Source organism: Plutella xylostella, chromosome 7 (genome assembly GCF_932276165.1).
Source record: "Plutella xylostella chromosome 7, ilPluXylo3.1, whole genome shotgun sequence".
Taxonomy (NCBI): Eukaryota; Metazoa; Arthropoda; class Insecta; order Lepidoptera; family Plutellidae; genus Plutella; species Plutella xylostella.
The window spans coordinates 8,775,723-8,798,563 of record NC_063987.1 but is presented as its reverse complement, the minus strand read 5'-3'; the positions used below and the strand labels follow the sequence as shown (position 1 = coordinate 8,798,563).

The following is a 22,841-nucleotide window of genomic DNA, read 5'->3' as shown; positions in this document are numbered from 1 at the left end:
AATAATTTATACCTTTTTATTGCATTAATTTAGTACATACGATGTGTATTCTTAATAAATAAAATAAATATACATGTAACACCTCATACATTTGCATGCTTAGAAAGATATACGATAAATAAATCTGTGGTTATTATTTGGTTAGCTTATTTTAAAACATTAGCTGCATATTTGTATAAATCATCTTGATATGTGCTAAAACTCATATAGAATCACCAAATGTAAATAAATGAGGAAAGTATCACTTCAAACCACTTAAAAAAACCATCACAATAATCGCTTAGAAATGGAAAAATCCTCGTGATTACAACTGCACTGATAAACAATAAAAAATACGATAATAAATCAATAACTTAATAACACTGACCTCAGAAGTGTCACCAACACCCGCCAGATGGCAGTACTATGCTTCAAACCTCTTTACCGACATAATCGAATCACAACCCTAAAGATAAAGAGCCCAATCACACCCTATCATCACGCATTATCCAATGAAAGAAAAACATCATCACTATCCACGTTTTCAACAATGACTGGCCTGTCGATAATATCATCGTTAGAACTGACGGTATACCGCCGGCTAGTTCTAATTCTGGCCGCGGCGACACTGTCGAACACCCATTTTGACGCCACCTGAAAGAAAGAAAAACTTTTATTTGGTGCATTCTCGGTGCATTGCACACACACAAAATGTAAAATTAGAAAAAGATAACGACTATACCTTGTTTCACGGGGAAAGACATCTGACAGGACCCTTATTACATTCGAATAAGGCTAGTTTTAGTTTGTAACAGATGACTTTTCTCGCGAAACAAGGTATAGCCCACTATGAGATTAAATCTACGAACTAGATGGAGTGTCATTGCAAAAGAATGTGACACTTAATCTAGTTCGTATATTATTTATCGAAGCCTAGCACCGAAACGGGCGGCAGCTCAGCTTTGGCCTTACCTGCCCCTTTTCCCGCCCAATAGTGACATCGGCCGGCTTCGAACCATAGACAATCTTCGCCCCACAGAGTGAGAGTAAAGTGGTCGCGGCCTCCTTTTGCTCTGCGTTTTCTGAGATCTTGACCAAGAGACCACAGAATACGTCGTATCCGTAATCGCTGTTGGTTTTTTGGAGGATTTTGCGCTCTATTCTCGCTTTCTGTAAATAAAAAATGGTGGAGTTAGACATAAGCTCGAGGTTAGAAGATATATTTGGGGTTAAAAGCGCACTCTAGTTCGGGTTTCGGCATCTATTAACGAACTGAATAGTTGAAATTATTATCCTAATCCTAACTTATATTATAAATGCGAAAGTAACTGTGTCTGTCTGTCTGTCTGTCTGTCTGTTACTCTTTCACGCCAAAACTACTGAACGGATTTGAATGAAATTTGGTATACATACGGTCTAGACCCTGGGAAAGAACATAGGCTACTTTTTATCCCGGAATTCCCACGGGAAAACTTTTTAAGGCGAAGCGAAGCGCGCGGGGACAGCTAGTACATCATAATTATTATTACGAAAGGAAAGTGAAAAAATATATTAAAAGGCTTGATTAGAAAAAGTATAAATAATACCAACAAACCTGCGAAATCTTTTTCAAATGTTCGATCTCATAGCCAATGGGATGCAGCCATTTCCCCGCCTTCTCCGAGGCTCTCACCCAATCAGGAGAGAGTATTCTACAGCCCCTCGCAGCGCCCTCTAGTGCGTTTAAAGTGCGAGGTTTTGAACCGCCATTTGTGAGTTTTAGTGTGGCTTTTTGTGTTTTTGATGTTAGGTTGGGTGGGCTTTTCAGTGTTAGCGAGGCTATTCCTGAAAAACACAACAATAATAATTATATAAATAGAGCTTCTTAATCTAAAGTATTGTAAGTATTGTTGGTATGTATATCGTGTGTAGATAAAGAAAAATTATGAAAATGGCGGCTACTTCATAAGTGGGAGTAGGGAGGAGTATATAGGTCTATGTGTGATAATATCTTGAGTTCGTTTGCCATTTTCATATTGATTCTTTATTTGCGCGCTTTATTATAAGCTAAGGAAATCCTCATGCAATGTCGCACCTAGTGGAAACGGTCATGTTTTTTTTTACTGGAACTGTCACAGGTGACAGATGAAGCCGATAGGTGATACATTTAAACTATTCTTACCAGTAATCTCAGCGCCGCAACCGGCGAACCTATTGCCATCCCTTTCCCTCCTATCACTATCTGCTACCCTATCTTGCATCTCGCTCTCACAACAGGAGCCCAACACGATGTGTGTTGTCTTCTTGTTCACTTTAGCTTGTACTCGGCCGTTAAGCTTGCGAATAGAGTCGAATATTGAACGCCGCTCTGTGCTTGTCATGCCTGTTAGAACCTGGAATCGATGATGGCAATAAACTAATTTAATTAAAAATACTAAAATTTAATCTATTGTAAATTAGAGACAATCATCGGTGTGCCTTTACTTATATTGTAAATAAATCATACATACTGGATACATGGAAGATTATTAATTTCCTAGTATCCAGAAATGTAACCTTTGGAAGCGACGTCATAATGTAGCGTTTATTTCTGGTTTATTTTCAAGTGTAGTATGGCATAGTATTTGAAAGCGCTAAACATTTTTACGTGTTAAACATCTGTCTAGACTTTTTTATAACACCATAGTGGTCTATAGTCTATGTTCTGTAAAGGTAAAAACTGTAGTATGAACTTACAATCCTCGGAACAATATCTAGGCTACTCTGTGTGGCAGTAGCTGGCACGCTATTGGCTGTCTTGTTGGCGAGCTTCCTCGCCATTCGCTCATAAATACCTACAAGTCATAGGCCTAAATAGATGTATGATACAGGGAGAAAGCTTACCTCAGCAGTAGAATTCCATATATATTTTTTTAAACTTGGTAGTATGTAAACTATACTCACAATCCTCGGAACAATGTCCAAGCTACTCTGTGTGGTAGCCGGCACGCTATTGGCTGTCTTGTTCGCGAGCTTCTTCGCCATTCGCTCAGCTCGAGCGAGGTCGCGGCGCGCGCGTTGTGTTAGACGAGCCGTCGGCTTGGGTTTGGAAGACTTTGGCTCTGGAATAGAGGTGGTTTTTTGAATGGAGAGTGTTTAATTTTAGGGAGAGTTTCATTTTCTAATAGCTCATAATAAGGAACAAGTTTGTCTGAATGAAGGCGCCTGGGTGTCTGAGACAGAAGTAATAAAATGGTCTCAAATATGTTTTAGATACTTAACTTTTTAATGGGCTAATAGAAAACTTCCCATTTCAAATAATTTACAGAAGTACTATTCAACTGTTATAAGAGGGTGTCTTTTATTTGTCAATAAATTTTGAAGTGCGTCACTATAAGGCTTCCACTGAAAACCAGCGCAGTGTCCTTTAAACCAACCAAAGGCGCTGCAGTAGCTGAGTGGACACCGTTTTGACGACGACAGCATATTATTTATTGCCCATCACCAATACTTATATATATATATTTTTTTTTCTCATTATTAGATTTATATTCTTATACTATTTAGATTGATTAGATTAAGTACCTATATTTATATTTCATTCCATCTTTCTTTGTAAATTAATATTGCTGTCTAAGCCAAATAAAGTTTTTCTTTCTTTCTTTCTTTCTTTCTTTCAAAGTGGCCTTTATCGAGTGAGAGGCTCAAACCCTTCAGAAGCCGTCAGTAGCTGGATTATGAATAATATCCATAATCCAGCCGAGTAGGACTTACCTTTGTCACCATCATCATCAGAGCTCTTATCTTCTTCTTCTTTATACGTGTAGAGCTTCCGTCGGCTCTTATTGGCAGATTCAGGCGAGTTGGTCAGATGACTTACCTTTGTCATCATCATAGCTAGCCTTATTTTCTTCATTATACGTCAACAGTTTCCGATCATAACGTGTTAGTAACTAATATTTAATCTGTGTTTACGGGATAATGTTGGTGACTTACCTTTGTCAACATCATCATCAGAGCTACCCTTCTTATCTTCTTCTTCTTCCTTATACGTGAAGAGCTTCCGTCGGCTCTTCTTGGCAGGTTCAGGCGACGTGGAGGCGGGCAGCGCGCGCCGCGGAGCCGTGTTCACTCGGGACTAGAGAGAGAGAGAGAGGAAAATAAGTGATAGATATTATATGAAACCTGGAATAACTGAGACCTGCTACCCTATTTACAGCATAAAAATTCGCTCGTTTTGGCATCATTGCGTTCTAACTAAGATATAAACATAGTGTTTTAGGTAAGTATGTTTAGTTTTTGTAAGTAAGACCATTAATCGAAAACTCAATTTTAATGTTTACCTCGACAGACTCCTCCATAGATTTATCCGTGGACTGGTCGGTGGACTTGTCTGTCGACGTGTCGTGGTCTGTGTCGCTGGATATGCGCAGTTTATTCGGCTTCGTCTTGTTTGTGGAGTCGGCGAGTGATAACAGGTCTAGCGGTATGTTCTCTTTGTCCGCTATGTTCTGGAAAAAAACGGGTTTACGTGGTAAATAGTCACAAATATGGCTTCATAAGCAGGAATGAATACCTGCGTTAAAGGAAAACAAGGGCTAAATAGCAGCAATCCAATTTAAAAAATCATAACTTCTGTTTATCATAACTGTTAGGTGAATATGCTTGTCAATTTTTTGAAAAAATCCCTGGTCCCTGGAATCTAGAAGTTAATCAAAAAATCTGGCGATATCTTCAGCATCTTCTGGATTTCTAGCATTTAACTTCTTTTTTTGACCCTAGATAAATTGCTGAACCGATTTTGATTGCAATTTTTAGAACCTTCCTCCTAATCCCTGGTCCCTGGAATCTAAAAATCGCTATTGTCTGGAGATATCTTCGACATCTTCTACATTTCTAGCATTTAACTTCTTTTTTTGAATCGTTGCTGAACCGATTTTGATGAGTCACATAAGGTCAACCGGGGCCAAGTCGCCTACGGGGCTAATGCCTCGAATCCATCTTCCGAACCTCATACTTTAGAACTACTGGAGTCATCTGCTATCTATCTTTGGAACTCAAACTTTTACCACTGACCAATAGATGTCGTATCCGGGGTAGGGTTTCGTTCCCGTGTTCCCGGGAATTCCCGTTCCCGTTGGAATTCCCGGGTTTTATTTTTCATCGATTCTATGCTATGTTTTCAACTTTATTTATCTGTTTCTCCTACCTAAAACCAAAAAAAATTATCGGCAGGCTTGTCGTCAACGATAAATGACTATCTACATCACTTTGTTTCACCTCTTCCAGATCCAATGCTATAGCATTTTCAAAGTTCAAAGTTCAAAGTTCAAAGTTCAAAGTCATTTATTTGTGATTCACAGGTCAGAAGTAAGGTGTAAAATTACAAAAATATTGTTTCACCGTAAATCAGCCAACATGGCATACAAATATTATAAGTATAGTAAGTACTTCATTATATCTATCATGCAGTCATGCAGAAACAAATAATTAATTAAATATAATGATTTCAAAAATAATTATAATTAGGTCCATTATTATAATTTCGATTTACTCATTGTGTATCGGATAGGTATTCGTTAACGCTATAGTATATTTTGTCCAGTAAATAGTTTTTAAGTTTAGTCTTAAACAGTTGGATGTCCTGTGCATCTCTTATGGCTTTAGGTAGCTTGTTGAAAATAGTGGGAGCCATTCCAAAAATATTTTTCCTATATAAGGCTGTAACATGGCGAGGAGCACTCACCTTGCTACCGTAACGCAGGCTTCTAAAGTGACCGAAACTATTAAAATTTAATTTCACAAATATAGCCATTTCTAATATATACAAAGAGGGAAATGTAAGAATTTTGTATTTTTTAAACAATTGTTTACAGGATTCTGTGCTTGTAATTTTTCCTATTGCGCGAATACACCTTTTTTGGGATTTGAAAACAGAATCTTTGTTGGTCGCATTACCCCAGAATATAATTCCATAACGGAGAATGGAGTCTACATACCCTTTATAGGCAGTAACTACTGTTCCCTCACTTACAACTTTACTTAAATTATGTAGGGCGTACGAAAACGTGTTTAATTTTGAGCAAATGTGGTCAGTTTGTGCTTGCCAAGTAATGTTCCTGTCAATATAAAGCCCCAAAAATTTTGTCACTTCTGTTTCTTCAATTTTATTATCATTGTATTTTATGTCAATAGTTTTATTATTTATCCGTTGTTTAAATGTCATTATTTTAGTTTTGCCCAGATTAATTAATAGTTTATTGTTATTAAGCCAATGAATTATGTCTGTAAGAGTATTATTTATGTTATTTTCATAATTTGATTCTTTATCATCTTTAAATAGTACTGTGCTGTCATCAGCGAATAGAACCATTGGGTGTTCTGTAACTTGAGGTAGGTCATTGATGTAGATGATAAATAGTAATGGCCCTAATACGCTACCTTGTGGGACGCCTAATCTATTCTCTTTACTATCTGAGAAGTAAGCTGTTTCAGTTTTAGATTTTGTGCATATACGATTGATTTGGGTCTTTTGTGTTCTATTTGTCAGATATGATTTAATTAGATTTTGTGCTGTTCCTCGCACTCCGTATTTATCTAGTTTATTCAGTAAAATGTCGTGATTCACATAGTCAAAAGCCTTTGTTAGGTCCATGTAAAGGGCTGCTACAGGTATACGTTTATCCATGCTATTTAGTACAGTCATTAAAAATTCATATATTGCCTTATTTATTGATTTGTTTTTTCTAAATCCCATTTGCATTGGTGAGAACATTTCATATTTCTCCATGTATGAATTCAATCGTTGGTAGATCACCTTTTCAAAAATTTTCGATAATATAGGTATCAATGCTATGGGCCTATAGTAGTTCATATTTTCCTTGTCTGTTTTCTTAAATAATGGTATTATAATTGAAACTTTTAGTTCATCGGGATATGTCCCTTCATTTATACAAATATTGATACTGTGGCTTAGCACTGGCGCAATAACAGGGGCAACACGTTTAATTATATCAGTAGTAATCTCGTCATAGCCTGTACTTTTTGTATTTTTTAATGATTTTATTATTGTAAATATTTCATCTGGAGTTGTCGGTTTCATGAATAGAGAATTAGAATTATTATTATTTGTATTGAATTTAATTGAGTTATTAGAATTTGTATTTATGTCAGTTAATGAAATTTGATTAATAAAGTAATTATTGAAAGATTGAGATATGTCACGTGGGTCAGTAAGTATATGTCCGTTATCATTTATTTTGTTTATATATTCCTTCATATTTCTTGACTTGGATTTGTTTATGATATTCCACGTAGCTTTGCATTTATTGTCAGAAGTGTTTATAAAATAATTATTTTGTGATTTTTGGGTTAGTTTTATTATGGCTTTAAACCTCTTGGCATACTCTTTGAATTTTATCTTTGATTCTTTTGAGTGACTTCGTCTATAGTTCCACAGAAGTTCTCGTTTTCTCCTAGAACATTTTTTCAACCCTTTCGATAACCATTTATGTTTGAGAGAGGTTGAAAATTTTACTCTAATTTTAGGAAAACATAAAAGGTACAAAAGTTGGAAAATTTCATAAAATTTTTGAAATGCTTCGTTTGCATCATCTGATGCATAGACTTCATTAATTAACATTTAATTTAATTAAAATAACATTCATGTTTATTTATCTGTTGGTCCTACCGCCTACCTGACCCCTTAGCATGAATTTTCATCGTGAACGTGAAGTAGAATTCATCGAGTAATTTTGTATGAAAATACGAACAGCGCCCCTGGCGGTCGGTAGCAGAACTAAAATTTCCCTACAAAATTCATAGAGTAATTTCACGTCACGTTCACGATGAAAATTCATGCTAAGGGGTCTGAAACCAAACAATTGGTCGGCTTTTACATAATATATGTGATCAAAAAGTATGTAAAAGCTAACGCTAGTGTGACGCCTCACGCCATATAAAAAAATTATTGCCCATAGACACGATGGAAAAAGTTCAGAGATGTCGGCATGTCCACGTTTTGTGTCCGCGTTTATTTTGATAAAATTTCTAACACACGAACACACACACACAACACACACACACACAACACATTATTGTTTAATTTACAATTAAGAAAAACAACTATTTTTTTATGTAAAACAAATCATTATAATTTTGGTTGTTAGTTTATCTGACTGTTACTATTTTCTACCTATACGTGTGATAAAAGTATATTTGATTTAATTCTAAGTGTTTTAATTGACTTTTAATACCCGAAAATAGCAAAAACTAGCATTTTAAATAAATTCCCGTTTCCCGGGAAATCTTGAAAATAATTCCCGTTTTCCGGGAACAGAAAAAGGTCGGGAAAAACGAAACCCTAATCCGGGGCAATTTTCTTAAATAATTTTCCATTTTAATTTTTTCACCTCTTTTGGCTACCTCCGGTTTCCTGACACGTTTTTTTGAATCGTTCCAAATGTGTGTTTGTTTAAAAGAATCTATGTTTGGTAACTGTAAATACTGTTATTGTTTTGTTGCTTTACATATTGTTTTGATTATTTTATTGAAATAACGTAAGATTCGGACACAATATGTGATTAAAAATTTATAGGTTTAGCTTATTTTTTGGGGTAAATGCCTCTGGGCTGATGGGGTTATTGCCTCTATTGCGGCGCAATAGCCCCATTTCCAGAGGTTCTAAACATTTTATGTTATGATAAATGTATTTTATACACTCATTAGCAATGAAAAAGTTCCAGAGACATTAACACCAAATTACTCCTAAACGAAAAATACTAGGTTAATGACGCCTTCTGCAATAGTGAAGAACATTTAACAGCGTATCAGAATTAACATTCTTAGATTGGTAATCCAACTAAAACGTAAATAATTTGAATATATATTAAACTAAATGTTTTAAATTCTGTCAGACTCTAAAAATTATATACTTACTAATTCAAAGTTGTGGTTTGATTGCAAATTATAAAAAATATGCCCTTGTATGCTTTTATACTTTATTTGTATATGTCATGTAAGTATTTATACTTTTTTAAGTCCAATAAAGTGTAGCGACACATGTTATAGTCACGTTTTGCAATGTCAGCTTTCTAGTAACTTCCAGTAGCGATCAATGCGCAGACGCTAGTCGTCTCGCGCCCGTCACTTAGACAACATACTTGTAAAATGTAATTGGTAAAATCAGTAAATAGTTTGGCCTCAAGAAATCCTGCATTCGTCATTTACCATCAACCCCATAGCCATATCTTTATAACCCTACATTGGTGACCTCCGACAAACTGGACACGCAACCTTCGGAAGAAATTATGGAGTCAGGACGGCGATGACGCGGCGCAGCATGGAACGGCGTGGACGAGACGGCTCCCCCAGCAGGGCCATGGGGTAACAGGCGCAAACATCAAGAAAATCATCTACTGGAAGTGCATCACCCCTTCAGACATTTTGGTTACGCAACGAAGAAGAAATTAGCGTATCAAAGCATCTCAAGTCAGCACCTGGACGAGCGGAACACATAGAAGGTACGATTGCGCGTTCACGACGGAAGGTCAACGGGCGGTAATCGGCGCTTCTGGAGTATGCGAGTTTTTGTGTTGTTTTCCTCGCTGCGAGGCTGCCGAGCTGGAGCATAGTGGACTGGTCACCCACGCGGAGGCTCACTCGAGGGTCCTCATGGAAGTTATCATAAATAAAATGTTGAGCACCCCTAGAATCTTGGATGGGCTAAATGCCACTACAAGAAATTAGGGTGTGTAGGCGACATAGCCCCGAAAATGTTTGATCAACTAATTCTCCTTAACTAAGCGCAGTATTTAGTTTACAAGCTAATAATTAGCTACGTTAATAGTAATTCTATACAGGCAGCCTCCGCCCGGACGAGGCGCCCCCCCCCCCACAGCGGGGACACCCCCCGGCACCGAGCTGGGCCAAGTGTTCCTCATGCTAATTATAGTTTTTAGAAGGTACCCTCATATACAGTCATATAGTATACATTATGACGAATCCTAGATACATTTCTGAACCAATTTTGACCATCCATAGCTGACAGTTACGATACGATTTTGACACATAAAACGTTGCATTCTGTCAAAATCGTATGAAATAAGTAACTGTTTTTCACCGTTCGACACGACACCTAGCGTTAAGTAGCAGTACTAGCTCGCATCATACAAATTGCGTTTTCGATTTCACTTATCGATTAGTATCAAAACACCAGCTCACTCACCAGCAGCCGCCGTAAAGTAGCGGGGCTCGGCAGGTCCGAGGGCCGCGCGGCCGCGGGGAAGGCCGCCTCGGGCAGCCTCCGCCCGGCCGAGGCGCACCCCTCCACCCACAGCGGAGACACCAGCCGGCACCGAGCTGGGCCGAGTGTTCCTCATGCAATGTTTAGAACCTACCTCTTAATAGAGCTTCCACTTTGTTATTGTATCTTCTTTTTTAATTCTAGATAAATTGCTGAACCGATTTTGATTTAAGTATTTTTTTTAAATCCTTGTTAACTGTGTTAACAATATATTAGCGCCATCTATAAATTAGAAGGTTTAACTACTTAGTTTCCTAATATAAATAAATATAAATAAATTCTTTATTTAGCCAAAAAGTATTCACAGAAAACAATACACAGTGGGACCTGCACTAGGAAAAACCTGTAACGCGGGCTCCCGGTTCAATTTACAACAGATTTGACAGTTTGTGATAAAAAAGAATTAAACAAAGTAAAAAATAATAATTATGAGCTATTCTTAACCATGCTTTAAACACATTATAAAATAAAATAAAAATTACTGTTAAATTTAAAGTTAAGAGCCAAAACATTATTGCTGTCTAGGATTGTGGTTACAAATGTATTATAAAACATAAAGTAATACAGGGAGGGGGAGGGGGGGGGGCATATAAGTAAATAGATATATATATATATACATATATGTATATATATACATATAAACATATATATATATATATATATATGTACATATATGCGTATATTATATTTAACTAGCTTTATCCATCATCTATCCATCTATCAAGCGACCTGTGGTCAACTTGTGATGAGTAGTAGAGCCTCTGTGTCATCATAATTTAGTGCATTAAGCCACTTTTTAGCACGAATTTTGAGTTCATTTCTAGTGCAACCCTGAATGTCACAGTTAGCGAGAGCCTTATTGAAAATAAATGGGAATGCGAAGTACTTAAATCGTTTAGCGAACGCGGTGTAGACACGTGGGACATACAGTCTTGGAACTCTCCTGTGGCTCTGTGCAGATAACTCGTTTGAGGCTATGTTATGGTGAGCCAGTAATACCCGGAAGATATAGAGTTGGCGAACTGTTAGTAACTTCACATCTACAAATAGTCGGTGAGTAGGGTGGCGAAACTTAAGCTTCAGCATGACTTTTAAGACAGCTCTTTGTGCCCTTTCGAGATTTATGATGAGAGTTTTAGCTGCTCCGCCCCAGACTGTCACACAATATGAGAGTAATGATTGGCACAGAGACTGATAAACCAGGAGAAGAATATTTTTGGAAGCTGCATCTCTCAGAAGTTTCATTACATAAATAACTTTTCTAATTTTGCCAGAGAGAGCCAGAACATGGTCTTTAAAGGAAAGTCTTTCGTCAATCATGACACCAAGGTATTTTATGGCTGCAGTGTTTCCAATTGTGCTGCAGCCGCAGTCCGTGTCAGCTAGCCCATCGCAAACATGAATTTTTAGTGCTGGGACGAGCGGAGGAGATGAGGCACGAGTTTTGTGGAAACAAAGGTATTTTGTCTTTGTTGAGTTTAAGGTGAGAAGGTTGTTTGAGAGCCATTTTGAGACTATATTAAGTCCGCGTTGAGTCTCATTAAAAGCTTCTGGCCACGATGAACCTCTGAAAACTAGTGCTGTATCATCAGCGTAGCAGACGACATCAACTTTATCGTTACCAGATAGCTGAGTGGTAATGTCATTAATGTAGGCTATAAACAGAGTCGGACCCAAAATACTGCCTTGGGGGACTCCAAAGGTATTTTTTTCTGGGTCTGCAATGTGATTACCTATTTTTACACACTGTCTGCGATCGGCCAGATAACTCTTGAACCAGTCGTAAGCTACACCGCGGATTCCGAGGGACTCGAGTTTCTTCAGCAAGATGAGAGGGGACACTGTATCAAAGGCTTTCGCCAAGTCCAGGAAGACACCAATGCATGCATCGCCTTTGTCTAGTGCAGATGAAACACCTGATACCAAGCGCTGGATAGCATCTTCGGTGGATTTCCCTTGACGAAAGCCAAATTGATTCGAAGATAGAAGAAAATTCGATTCCAAAAAATTTACCAGACGTTTATTCACAATTTTTTCCAGCAACTTTGAGAAAATACTCAGAAGTGATATGGGTCTGTAGTTCGATGGCTCTTTTTTATTACCTCCTTTGTGTATGGGTACCACGGCTGCCAATTTCCAGCACGACGGAAATACTCCCGTCTCTATGCTGAGATTAAATATGCGCGATAATGGCGTTACAACAGATTGGCTTATTTCTTTAATTAACCTGGTATTGAATCCATCGAGCCCAGGAGCGCTACTAATTTTCAAACCTCTAATGATACTGTCAATTTCATGCGGGTCTGTTGGGCTAAGATAAAATGAATCTCTATTATAGGCAAGCTCCACCTCATTGGCTAGATCCTCCTGTGATTTATTTAGCTTTTCCAGTATTTTAGAAGCTAGGCGACAACCCACACTGGCAAAATAGTCGTTGCACGCTGAAAGAGACTCCGGAATGGTGTCTTTCGCCTCGAGGAGTTGAGAGGGGGAAGTACAGCCGTAATTAAGTTCGCATATGTTTTTTATAGACTGCCAGAGTTTCTTAGGATCGTCTTTGTTTTCGGTTAGTAATTGGTTCTCATAGTTGGACTTTAAGATTTAAGCAGCTTTTTACAGAAATTTCGGTATCGTTTGTAAGTCACTAAGAGTGCCGAGTCTTCTTTATTTTGTCTGACCTTCATGTGTAGGTTGTCTCTATGCTGTATGCATCTCATTAAACCGGGTGTTATCCATTCTTTAAGGTTGTGGTTTGACCGACTAACTTTTTCTATCCTGGTGTGGCGTTTACAAATGTCGTCAATGACAGTAGTGAATTTTTCAGCCATAACAGATACATCGATAGAATCAATGTGGGACCAGTCATATTCGTTAAGCTCAGTCTTGATGGCATTGTAATCAATTTTTCGCAGAAAGCGAGAAAGCCTTGGTCGCCTTACCACAGATGAAATTCCTGCCATAGTTAAATGATGATCAGTTGCACTTGTGGTACATACTAGACCAACGCTGTCCAGCTTACATCCTACAAAAATATGATCTAGGCAAGACTTTTCCCTAGTTGGTTTAGTGATTGCGGGTTTTAGACCTTTTTCAGCAGTCCAGCAGAGGTATTCATTAACTTTATTATTCATAGCTCATATCATTCCTATGTAAACACAGCGTTATCTCGCAGGCTACTTGCATAGATCGATTATTAAGCATTACTACACTATTAAGTTCCTATACATCCTGCTAGATGGCGCAGTGTCGGGGGTGATGGTAGCATATAAGCCGCTACAGGCAGAGTCTCGGCCTCTTTCCACGGGACCTCGCTGTACAAGCAACAATAAACTAGTATCCAGTATTACCAACACGCGGTTTCCTTCACATCCACGAGTCATTCCCTTCATGTGGTGACCCCTAGTTCTCGAATCTGAGTCGAAAGGAGTGCAATCCCGTGAAGTCGGTCGTTAGAGGGCTGGGGTTTTCGTTGCGCGATAGGCGACGGCCCGAGGCATCGGCGACAACGACAAGCAGATTCGAGCGAACGCGCAAAAATTTCAAGTAAGGAGGAGCAGTGGACAACGGAGAAGCACGCGGAGACACACCAAAGGTTCGTGGGGGCTTGCAAAAACTGCGAGCCAACCCGCGGAGCACCGACACCGCGACGACACGTGGCACGAGGTCTACCGGAGGCAACGAGCACCGCGACGACACGTGGCACGAGGTCTACCGGAGGCAACGAGCACCAAAACGACACGTGGCACGAGGTCTACCAGAGGGAAGGAGCATCAAGACACAAGAAGTCACCTACCGAGGCCGCACGAGGACGGCCACACGCAGCGAGCGACAACAAGAGATAAGTACCTACCATCAGTTTTTTTGAGCTAGGCAATTCTCTTCCCGCTAATTACGAATTCAAGATACCTACAGACCTACCTACCGTATATAATTTTTTCGATTGTTAATTTTCTAAATTAAAATGGCAAATTCAGATAAATTAGTTCTAGAAAACTTAGAGTTAAAGGATTTAATTAAGAAGCGCGGCGTCATAAAGGGTAAATTAATCAGTTTTAAGAAGTATGTATCTGGTCTTACAGAAGAATTAAGTGCCGAACAATTATTAGAATTTGAATAGAATAGAATAGAATAGAATATATCTTTATTGAACACCACAGATTAAAATATAAAAAAGAGAACTTATAAACTAGGAACAATGAACAATAGGCGACCTTATCGCTTAGAGCGATCTCTTACAGGTAAACTTAAACATAAAGAAATAAAACTAAAGAAAATTTGAGGGCGGTGTACCTACTACCTAACTACTTATAATATAGCTAAATAAACCATACATACTATAGCTACATAAATACTAACATAAGTTACATATTCTAACTAATATACCTAGTGTATTTTATGAAGAAGTTCGTAAACTTGTTGGTAATGTCATTCGTACTAGAGTGCCCCTGAGGACGCTCGATGGCACAGAATTGCTTACCAATAGGAAAGACGTGCTCAATAGATGGGGCGAGCATTTTAACACTCTGCTCAATGTTGACCGTGCTGCGGACATGTCGCACATCAGCTCGATGACATCATTCCCCACGATGGACAAGCTAGACGAGCCATTGTCTCTGCGAGAGGTTGTTATTGCCGTTCAACAACAGCAGAACAAGAAAGCGGTCGGTATTGACAACATACCCGGAGAACTAATAAAGTATGGGGGTGGTGAATTGCACGAAGTGATTTGGAAGTTGTTCGTTCGAATGTGGGACGAGGAGCGAGTACCTGATAACTTTCGAGTCTCGCGTGTTTGCCCCTTGTATAAGAACAAAGGAAACAGATCTGACTGCAATTCCTATAGGGGCATCTCTCTGCTGACTTCTCCGGGAAAAGTCTTTGCTCGGATTTTATTAAACCGCTTGCTACCCTTGTCTGAGGACATACTGCCTGAAACCCAATTTGGTTTCCGACCGAATCGAGGCACATGCGAGGCAATTTTCTCTGTTCGCCAACTACAAGAGAAAAGTCGAGAGCAGGGTCAACCGTTGTACCTGTGTTTTGTTGACCTCGAGAAAGCTTTCGATAGCGTGCCTCGAGAAGCCCTGTGGGTGGTACTGACGAAACTAGGCTGCACAGATAAGTTTGTGAGACTGCTCCGTCTCTTGCACGATGACATGCGTTGCTGTGTCAGTGTGCAGGGCGAAGATCCAGAGTTCTTCTCAGTGAGTTGTGGCGTAAAGCAAGGCTGCGTTCTCGCTCCAACTCTGTTTGCTCTGTACTTTGCAGTTGTAGTTCGGGAAACCTTACAAACCTTGCCTGATGGTATCCGTATTCGTTTTCGTGCAGATGGCGGTGGTGTCTTCAACCTGGCAAGACTTAGAGCTCACACCAAAGTGTCTCATATGAATATCACTGAGATTATGTATGCGGATGATTTATGTTTTGTGGCAGAATCCCCAGATGGTCTACAAAGACTTATGTGGAGTCTTGATGAGTCGTGTCGAAGATTTGGGCTTAAAATCAGCGTAAAGAAGACAGAAGTGATGGTATCTGATACGCTGAATAGTGTCCCGGTCGACATAAAACTCGGTGACGACTCGCTTAAGATCGTAGACCAATTCAAATATCTGGGCAGCACCATTACATCTAGGTGCCAACTTGACAGCGAAGTCAACAGCAGAATCGGAGCAGCTGCTGCAGCCTTCGGCAAACTTCGTACCAAGGTGTTTCGGTCACATGACGTTAAGCTCCCTACGAAAATATCTGTGTACATGGCGATCGTTCTGCCCAATCTCCTGTATGCCTCTGAAACATGGACCCTGTACCGCAAGCACATCCGGACATTAGATAGATTCCATCTGAAATGCCTACGCGACATTATGAACATTCATTGGTCGGATCGTGTTCGAAACACGGAAGTTCTGCGACGTGCCAATGTCGGTGGAATAGAGGCCTATCTAATGCGACGGCAGCTGCGGTGGGCTGGCCATGTCTCCCGAATGTCTGACAACAGAGTGGCTAAGCGCATCTTCTACTCAGAATTGCAGGAAGGTAAGCGGAAACAAGGTGGCCAAATTCTGCGATATAAAGATGTGCTTAAGCGCCACATGAAGCGCTGTCACCTAGACTCGTCTCGGTGGGAGTCGATGGCTGCAGATCGGCCCGCGTGGAGGCATACAGTGCGCACTAAGGTATTTGAGTTCGAGAGGAGGCGACGGGAGGAGCTCGACGCTAAGCGAGACGAGCTCAAGGCCCGACCAGCTGCGGCCATTAATTATAATTACGTCGGAGGGGTGCTGACGTGCAGAGTATGTGGTCGTACATGCACTGCAAAAATTGGCTACGTCAGTCACATGAGAGCCCATGAACGAAGCTCTCGCTAGTCAGGACCTACAGTCGCTGTGACCGAAAACGGTCTGGATAGATATTTTAATATACCTAGTTATACATTCTCATGGCTTAGTATCCATCCAAACATAAATAGCACATTCCATTCCCATGCTACAATGTAGTCATATAGTATTCAAGAGTGCTGACAAGCCAAGAGGATGTTATGACTAGCCACGGTGGCAACGGCGTCACCGCAGGCGATTCTTAGATTTAAGCTTAGCAAGTAGTTCAGTTCCTGTAGAGACTCCGTCGAGATTAAACGTAATTAATCAAAAATTCTGTGTTTTTAAAATCGGCCTTCCGCGACGCTCTAACTTAACTGGCGCAGCCTTCCGGATATTTTCATGCGCTTTTCTCGCGTATAGAGGACTATATTTTGTCTTTCCGCGGGGAAAATAGCGACGTTTTCGCGAGTGTGAAGAAGAACCAGAAAACAAATAAATTTGTTAAGTGCGTTGGGTACGTTTTTGAGACACATCATCAGCTGACAACTGGAGGATATGGCGAGCGGTGTGTGAGTAAACCTTTTCACTATCCTGTCTTGTCCCATCTATTCCTTTTTGCTGGTAAACCTAATCTGATAGTTATCTGATTTTCATTTAGAGTACAAAAATAGACTCTCTATGTAACTGGTAGTTATCTGATATCATTTAGAGTACAAAAATCGACTCTTTATGTACACTCGCGAGCAACCAAATCGACTCAAGCCTTCACGGCGCACATATACATTGATTTTCCTAAAACGATAAATGGTAAATATAAAAGTGATATGTCATTCGAAAGCTGAAGAATTAGGCTTTCAATTAAGATCAATACCATAAAAAAAAACTAAGCGCAGATTTAATGACGCATTTTAATTGCCCGTCAGTGTTAATTACCTCATTAGGAATCCACGCCTTGCGCTACCTGATCCCGCTATAAAACCTTTCCACATCCGGTGTACCTTATCAGTCGCTTGTTGCAAGTTGACCGGTACACATCTCGTTGCATTGTATTCCTTGTTTTCGCAAACCCATGGATACCACACCAGAAGAAGCTGCTCAAGTTGTTGCCTTGCTGCAACAAGGGTTAAGTCAGCGAGCAGTCGCTGCCCAGCTCCACTTGAGCCAGTCTGCTGTATCCCGAGTATACAGACGGTTCCAAGAGACTGGTGCCTTCAATCGAAGACCAAGAACGGGCCGCCACCGCTGCACTTCAGAGAGAGACGACCGCTTCATTGTCTCAACCTCGCTGCGCAATCGACACCTTACGGGCGTTGATGTGCAGCAAGAACTGAGACGTGTACGACAAGTGGCTGTCAGCGAGTGGACAGTGAGAAGACGCTTGAAGGAAGCCAACTTGACACCAAAAAGACCTGCATCAGGCCCCAAATTGACTGCAGGCCACCGACAAGCGCGTCTTCAGTTTGCTCGAGAGCATCTCGATTGGAGCATTGCGCAATGGCGGTCGGTCCTGTTTACTGATGAGTGCAGAGTGTGTCTGCATGGCAGTGACAGGAGAGGCCGGGTCTACCGGCGTCCGGGGGAACGATTTGCCCAATGTTGTTTCGCTGAAACAGTAGCATATGGCGGCGGTTCCTGCATGATGTGGGCTGGTATTTCTCTAGAGGGAAAAACCGCACTTGTTTTCGTGCCTGGAGGCGGCCGAGGAGGCGGGTTAACAGCTGATCGGTACATCACCGACATTCTACTCGGTCATGTTGTGCCCTATGCAGAATTTGTCGGTGAAGACTTCGTGCTAATGCACGACAATGCCCGCTGCCACACGGCACGAGTCAGTCGGCAGTTTCTGAGAGAGAAGGAATTGCGCACGATGGACTGGCCTGCGCTCAGTCCTGACCTGAATCCCATCGAACACTTATGGGACGAGCTCAAAAGAAGAGTTCGGGCCAGGAATCCAGTCCCTGCAAGCGTGGACGAGCTGAAGACAGCTTTATTAGAGGAGTGGGACGGCATTCCTCAGGAAACTGTCAAAAAGTTGATAAGGTCTATGAGAAACAGGCTGCAGGCTGTAATTAGGGCAAGAGGGGGCAATACAAAGTATTGATTTAAATAAATAAATTTTTATCTTAACATTTTTTGTTTAATTTGTATAATACGATACCCATACCCTTTTTTCCTAAATTCCCGTTTTTCCTACAATTGCGTTCAGACATCATTTATTTCAAAAATGATGAATGGATTTCAATAATAATGATATCAAATTAAAGCTGACATCTTAAGCTTTTAAATGACATATCATTTTTATTATTTCTATTCATAATTTTACTTGTATTAATGTATGTTTGCGCCGTCAAGGCTTGAGTCGATTTGGTTGCTCGCGAGTGTAGTTAAGTTTATAGTTTTAGGTGAATTAGATTAATTATTGTGACAAAAATAGCACGGTAGTTATCTAATATCATTTAGAGTACAAAAATCGACTCTTTATGTAATTAAGTTTATAGTTTTATGAAAATTAGCTTAGTTATTGTGACAAAAATCGCACAAAAAGTAGGCTAGTAATTGTGACAAACATAGCACAAAATTAGATTAGAAATTGTGACAAAAATCGCACAAATTAGGATTAATTTAGTTAAGATAATTAGATTAAATATAATAAAATGGCAACTGCCCAAGAAAACCATACAGAAGAGCAAATAAGAATTATCCCGAGAGATCTTCTGTGTTTGATACCTAAGTTCAATGGTGAACCGGGACACCTAAACCTATATATAAGAAAGTCTCAGTACATTTTGAGGAGCTTTTCCATTCAGGGAAATGCAGCTCAAAACCTGTATGTTTTTCATGCCATTACAAGCAGGCTCGAGGGCAAAGCTGCGTCTTTGCTCAGCGAACGAGAAGATATAACAACTTGGGAACAACTGTGTGCATTGCTACTACAACATTTCGGTGACCCTAGATCCGAAGAATGCATCGCGATTACGTTAGAATCGTTAAAAATCAAACCTGGCGAATCGTATATAGATTTTTGTAGTAGAATTCAATTAACGAAGAGCGCATTACTGTCCAAAGTTAATTTAATTGTAGACGAAGGTGTAAAAGCTGCAAAGATGATCATTTATAATAATTCGGCATTAAATGTCTTCCTCTATAATCTACCCGAGGACATGATACGAATAGTTCGTTTAAAGGGATGTACCACCCTAGAGGCGGCTTTAAGCGTCGTCACTGAGGAAATTAATTTCCAATTTCAATACAACTCGAAAAATAATAAATCCACCAAATTAACTTCACCCCACTCAAATACACCTAATGTTGTTATTTCACAGCAAAACCCTGGATTTAAGTTTGGAATTAATAATAATAACCAACAATTCCGTGGTGGCCTAAACCAAAATGCAGGATTTAGACCACAACAAAATTTCAAATTTGGTATACCTAACCAACAGATAAATAACAATTTCAGACCCAATAACCCACAGCAAAACTTCCGTTTTGGAATTCCAAACCAACAAAATAACTTCAAGTTCGGCATACCGAACCAGCAGTGGCGTCCACCGATGCAACAGCAACTTAACGCGCTACACGGAAACCAAAATAAATTTAAATTCGGTATTCCACCTAACCACCAAAACAATAAACCAATAACCACTGACGTCTCCATGCGCACAGCTGCACCCCTTCGACAAAACATGTTACAAGAAAATAACGTCTTTTATTCCAACGAATTAGACGCGCAGGAAAATCACCTTTCCTCGGAAAATTACTGTTCACCGGAAAATTACTATTCACCGGAAAACGATGAACAGTACGGCTATTACTCGGATTTTACACAATCAGATGACGTAATTTACGAACAAAATGATGAAAACCAGGATTTTCAGATAGAAGCCTCGGAAATAAATCAGAAATAATACATTTAAACTGCGATAGCATTTTAAAATTACCACACATAGTACTACCTGAAATAGGGGCTAGATTTATGATAGATACCGGCAGTACTAGGTCTTTCATAAGTCCAAAGCTTGTAGAAAAATATTTTACCGACTATAAATTTGAAGAACCCTTCGAAGTCATCAGTACGCATGCCCGTAGTACTCACAGTGAGGCTATATACATCCCTCTACTGAAAACTTTCAGGAGCACCCTACGACACAAATTCTTTATCTATGATGTAGACAAGAGATATGACGGCCTCATAGGTTCAGATTTGTTAAAACAGTTAGGCGCTACCATTAACATGGATCACCAAGTGCTACAGACGCGCGATACGTGTATACCTATTATATATACACCACCTCATGAGATATGTCTGGAACCGCGAACAGAGACACGCGTTAAAATACCTACCAACTTACAGAACGGTACAGCCATCGTAGACTTCCTTTGTTTCGGTGAAGGCGTTCGTATGCCTACAGCTTTAGTTACATGTGTTGATTCGTTTGCCCATACTGTAACCCAAAACACAACAGATAAGATTGTTCATTTAAAGTTTTCCGAACCCATTAGAGTCACAAAATTTGATAACGAGGAGTGCCTAGTCAATTGCACACCGATGGAGATTGACGAAGTAGCTCCCAGAGAAATAGATGACATGCTAAAACAGAACTTATGTAAACTACGTTTGGAACACACTAATAATGAAGAACGTCATTGCATACAGCAACTCTGTTATGAATATAGAGATATATTTTATTGTGAAAACATACCACTCTCATTCACAAATCAGGTTAAACACCAAATTAGAACCAAAAATGAAGATCCAATCTATATTAGACCTTATAGGCATCCACCCGTACAAAACGAGGAAATTCAAAGACAAGTCGATAAGTTGTTAAAGGACAACGTAATAACTGAGTCACACTCTCCGTGGAGTGCACCCGTACATCTTGTGCCCAAGAAAATGGACGCAACAGGTGAAAGAAAATTCAGAATGGTTATCGATTATCGGCGGTTGAACGAGATAACTACCGACGATCGGTACCCACTTCCGAACATTACGGAACTTTTTGATAAGTTAGGAAAATCAACATACTTTTCCACCATTGATTTAGCTAGTGGTTACCACCAAATTGAGATGGAAAAGGCTGACAGACACAAAACGGCATTCACTACCCAGTCCGGTCATTATGAATTCACGCGCATGCCCTTGGCTTGAAAACCGCGCCGGCAACATTCCAAAGGACTATGGATAATGTACTTAGGGGACTAAGTGGCATACATTGTATGGTCTATTTGGACGATATTATTTGCTACTCAAATAGTTTACAGGATCACCTGGAAAAACTCCGGAAAATTTTCGATAGGCTCCGGGAAACAAATCTTAAAGTGACCTTAGATAAGTGCGAATTTCTTAGGAAAGAAGTACTCTATTTAGGACACGTGATCACAAAGGATGGCCTTAAGCCAAATGACGACAAAATAAAAGCAGTTTTAGATTTTCCGATACCTAAAACACCCACAGAAATAAAAAGCTTCTTAGGCTTAGTCGGCTATTACAGGAAATTCATAAAAGACTTTTCCAAAATAACTCAACCGTTAACTTCATGCCTCAAGAAAAGAAACAAGGTAGAAATAACGCCGCAATATATAAATGCCTTCGAAAAATGTAAAGAGCTTCTAGTAAATGCTCCACTCCTTCAATTTCCCGACTTTTCCAAGCCTTTCATACTTACTACCGATGCATCAAACTATGCTGTTGGTGCTGTGCTTTCTCAAGGACCCGTAGGATCCGATAGACCCATTGCTTACGCAAGTAGGACACTTAACGAAGCCGAAAAGCGTTACAGCACAATAGAAAAGGAGCTACTGGCTATTGTCTGGGCTACGAAGCATTTCCGCCCGTATTTATACGGCAGAAAATTCATTATATACACAGATCATAGACCACTTGCCTGGCTCAACTCATTTAAAGAACCCAATAGTAAGCTAACGCGTTGGAAGTTGCGACTATCTGAATTCAATTTTGAAGTAATATACAAAAAGGGACGTCAAAACTTAAACGCTGACGCGCTATCGAGAATTAAATTAAATGTACTGGATAAAGACAACATTTCAATGGATGTTAATTTAGATCAGGAAAATAGTATACCTATAATCGAATTATCATCAGACTCGGAAAAAACATTAAGCATACCAACAAATAGGCCTAGATCTCCATTTTCCATTCCATCACCCACTTCCAGCACAATTACAGGTAGCGAAGGTAAAGAGACAATTGCATCCGTTACAGCCCATTCAGCAGATGACATAGACACCGTAGGTATTCCCATTCTGAAAGAAGCCGTAGA

General features: G+C 39.8%; 1 protein-coding gene across 1 annotated transcript; it reads right to left on the bottom strand.

The window, feature by feature from the left end:
* Positions 1 to 98: 98 nt before the first annotated feature.
* On the bottom strand, positions 99 to 11,747 carry LOC105380260 (microcephalin). Its single transcript, XM_048622303.1, has 9 exons — positions 11,639 to 11,747; positions 10,163 to 10,296; positions 4,281 to 4,448; positions 3,934 to 4,075; positions 2,902 to 3,059; positions 2,141 to 2,351; positions 1,574 to 1,803; positions 952 to 1,149; positions 99 to 633 (listed from the first exon to the last, which is right to left on the bottom strand). Exons 1-9 carry the CDS (start codon positions 11,745 to 11,747, stop codon positions 478 to 480), a joined length of 1,506 nt encoding a protein of 501 aa, XP_048478260.1. The 3' UTR covers positions 99 to 477.
* Between the last annotated feature and the right edge of the window lie 11,094 nt (positions 11,748 to 22,841).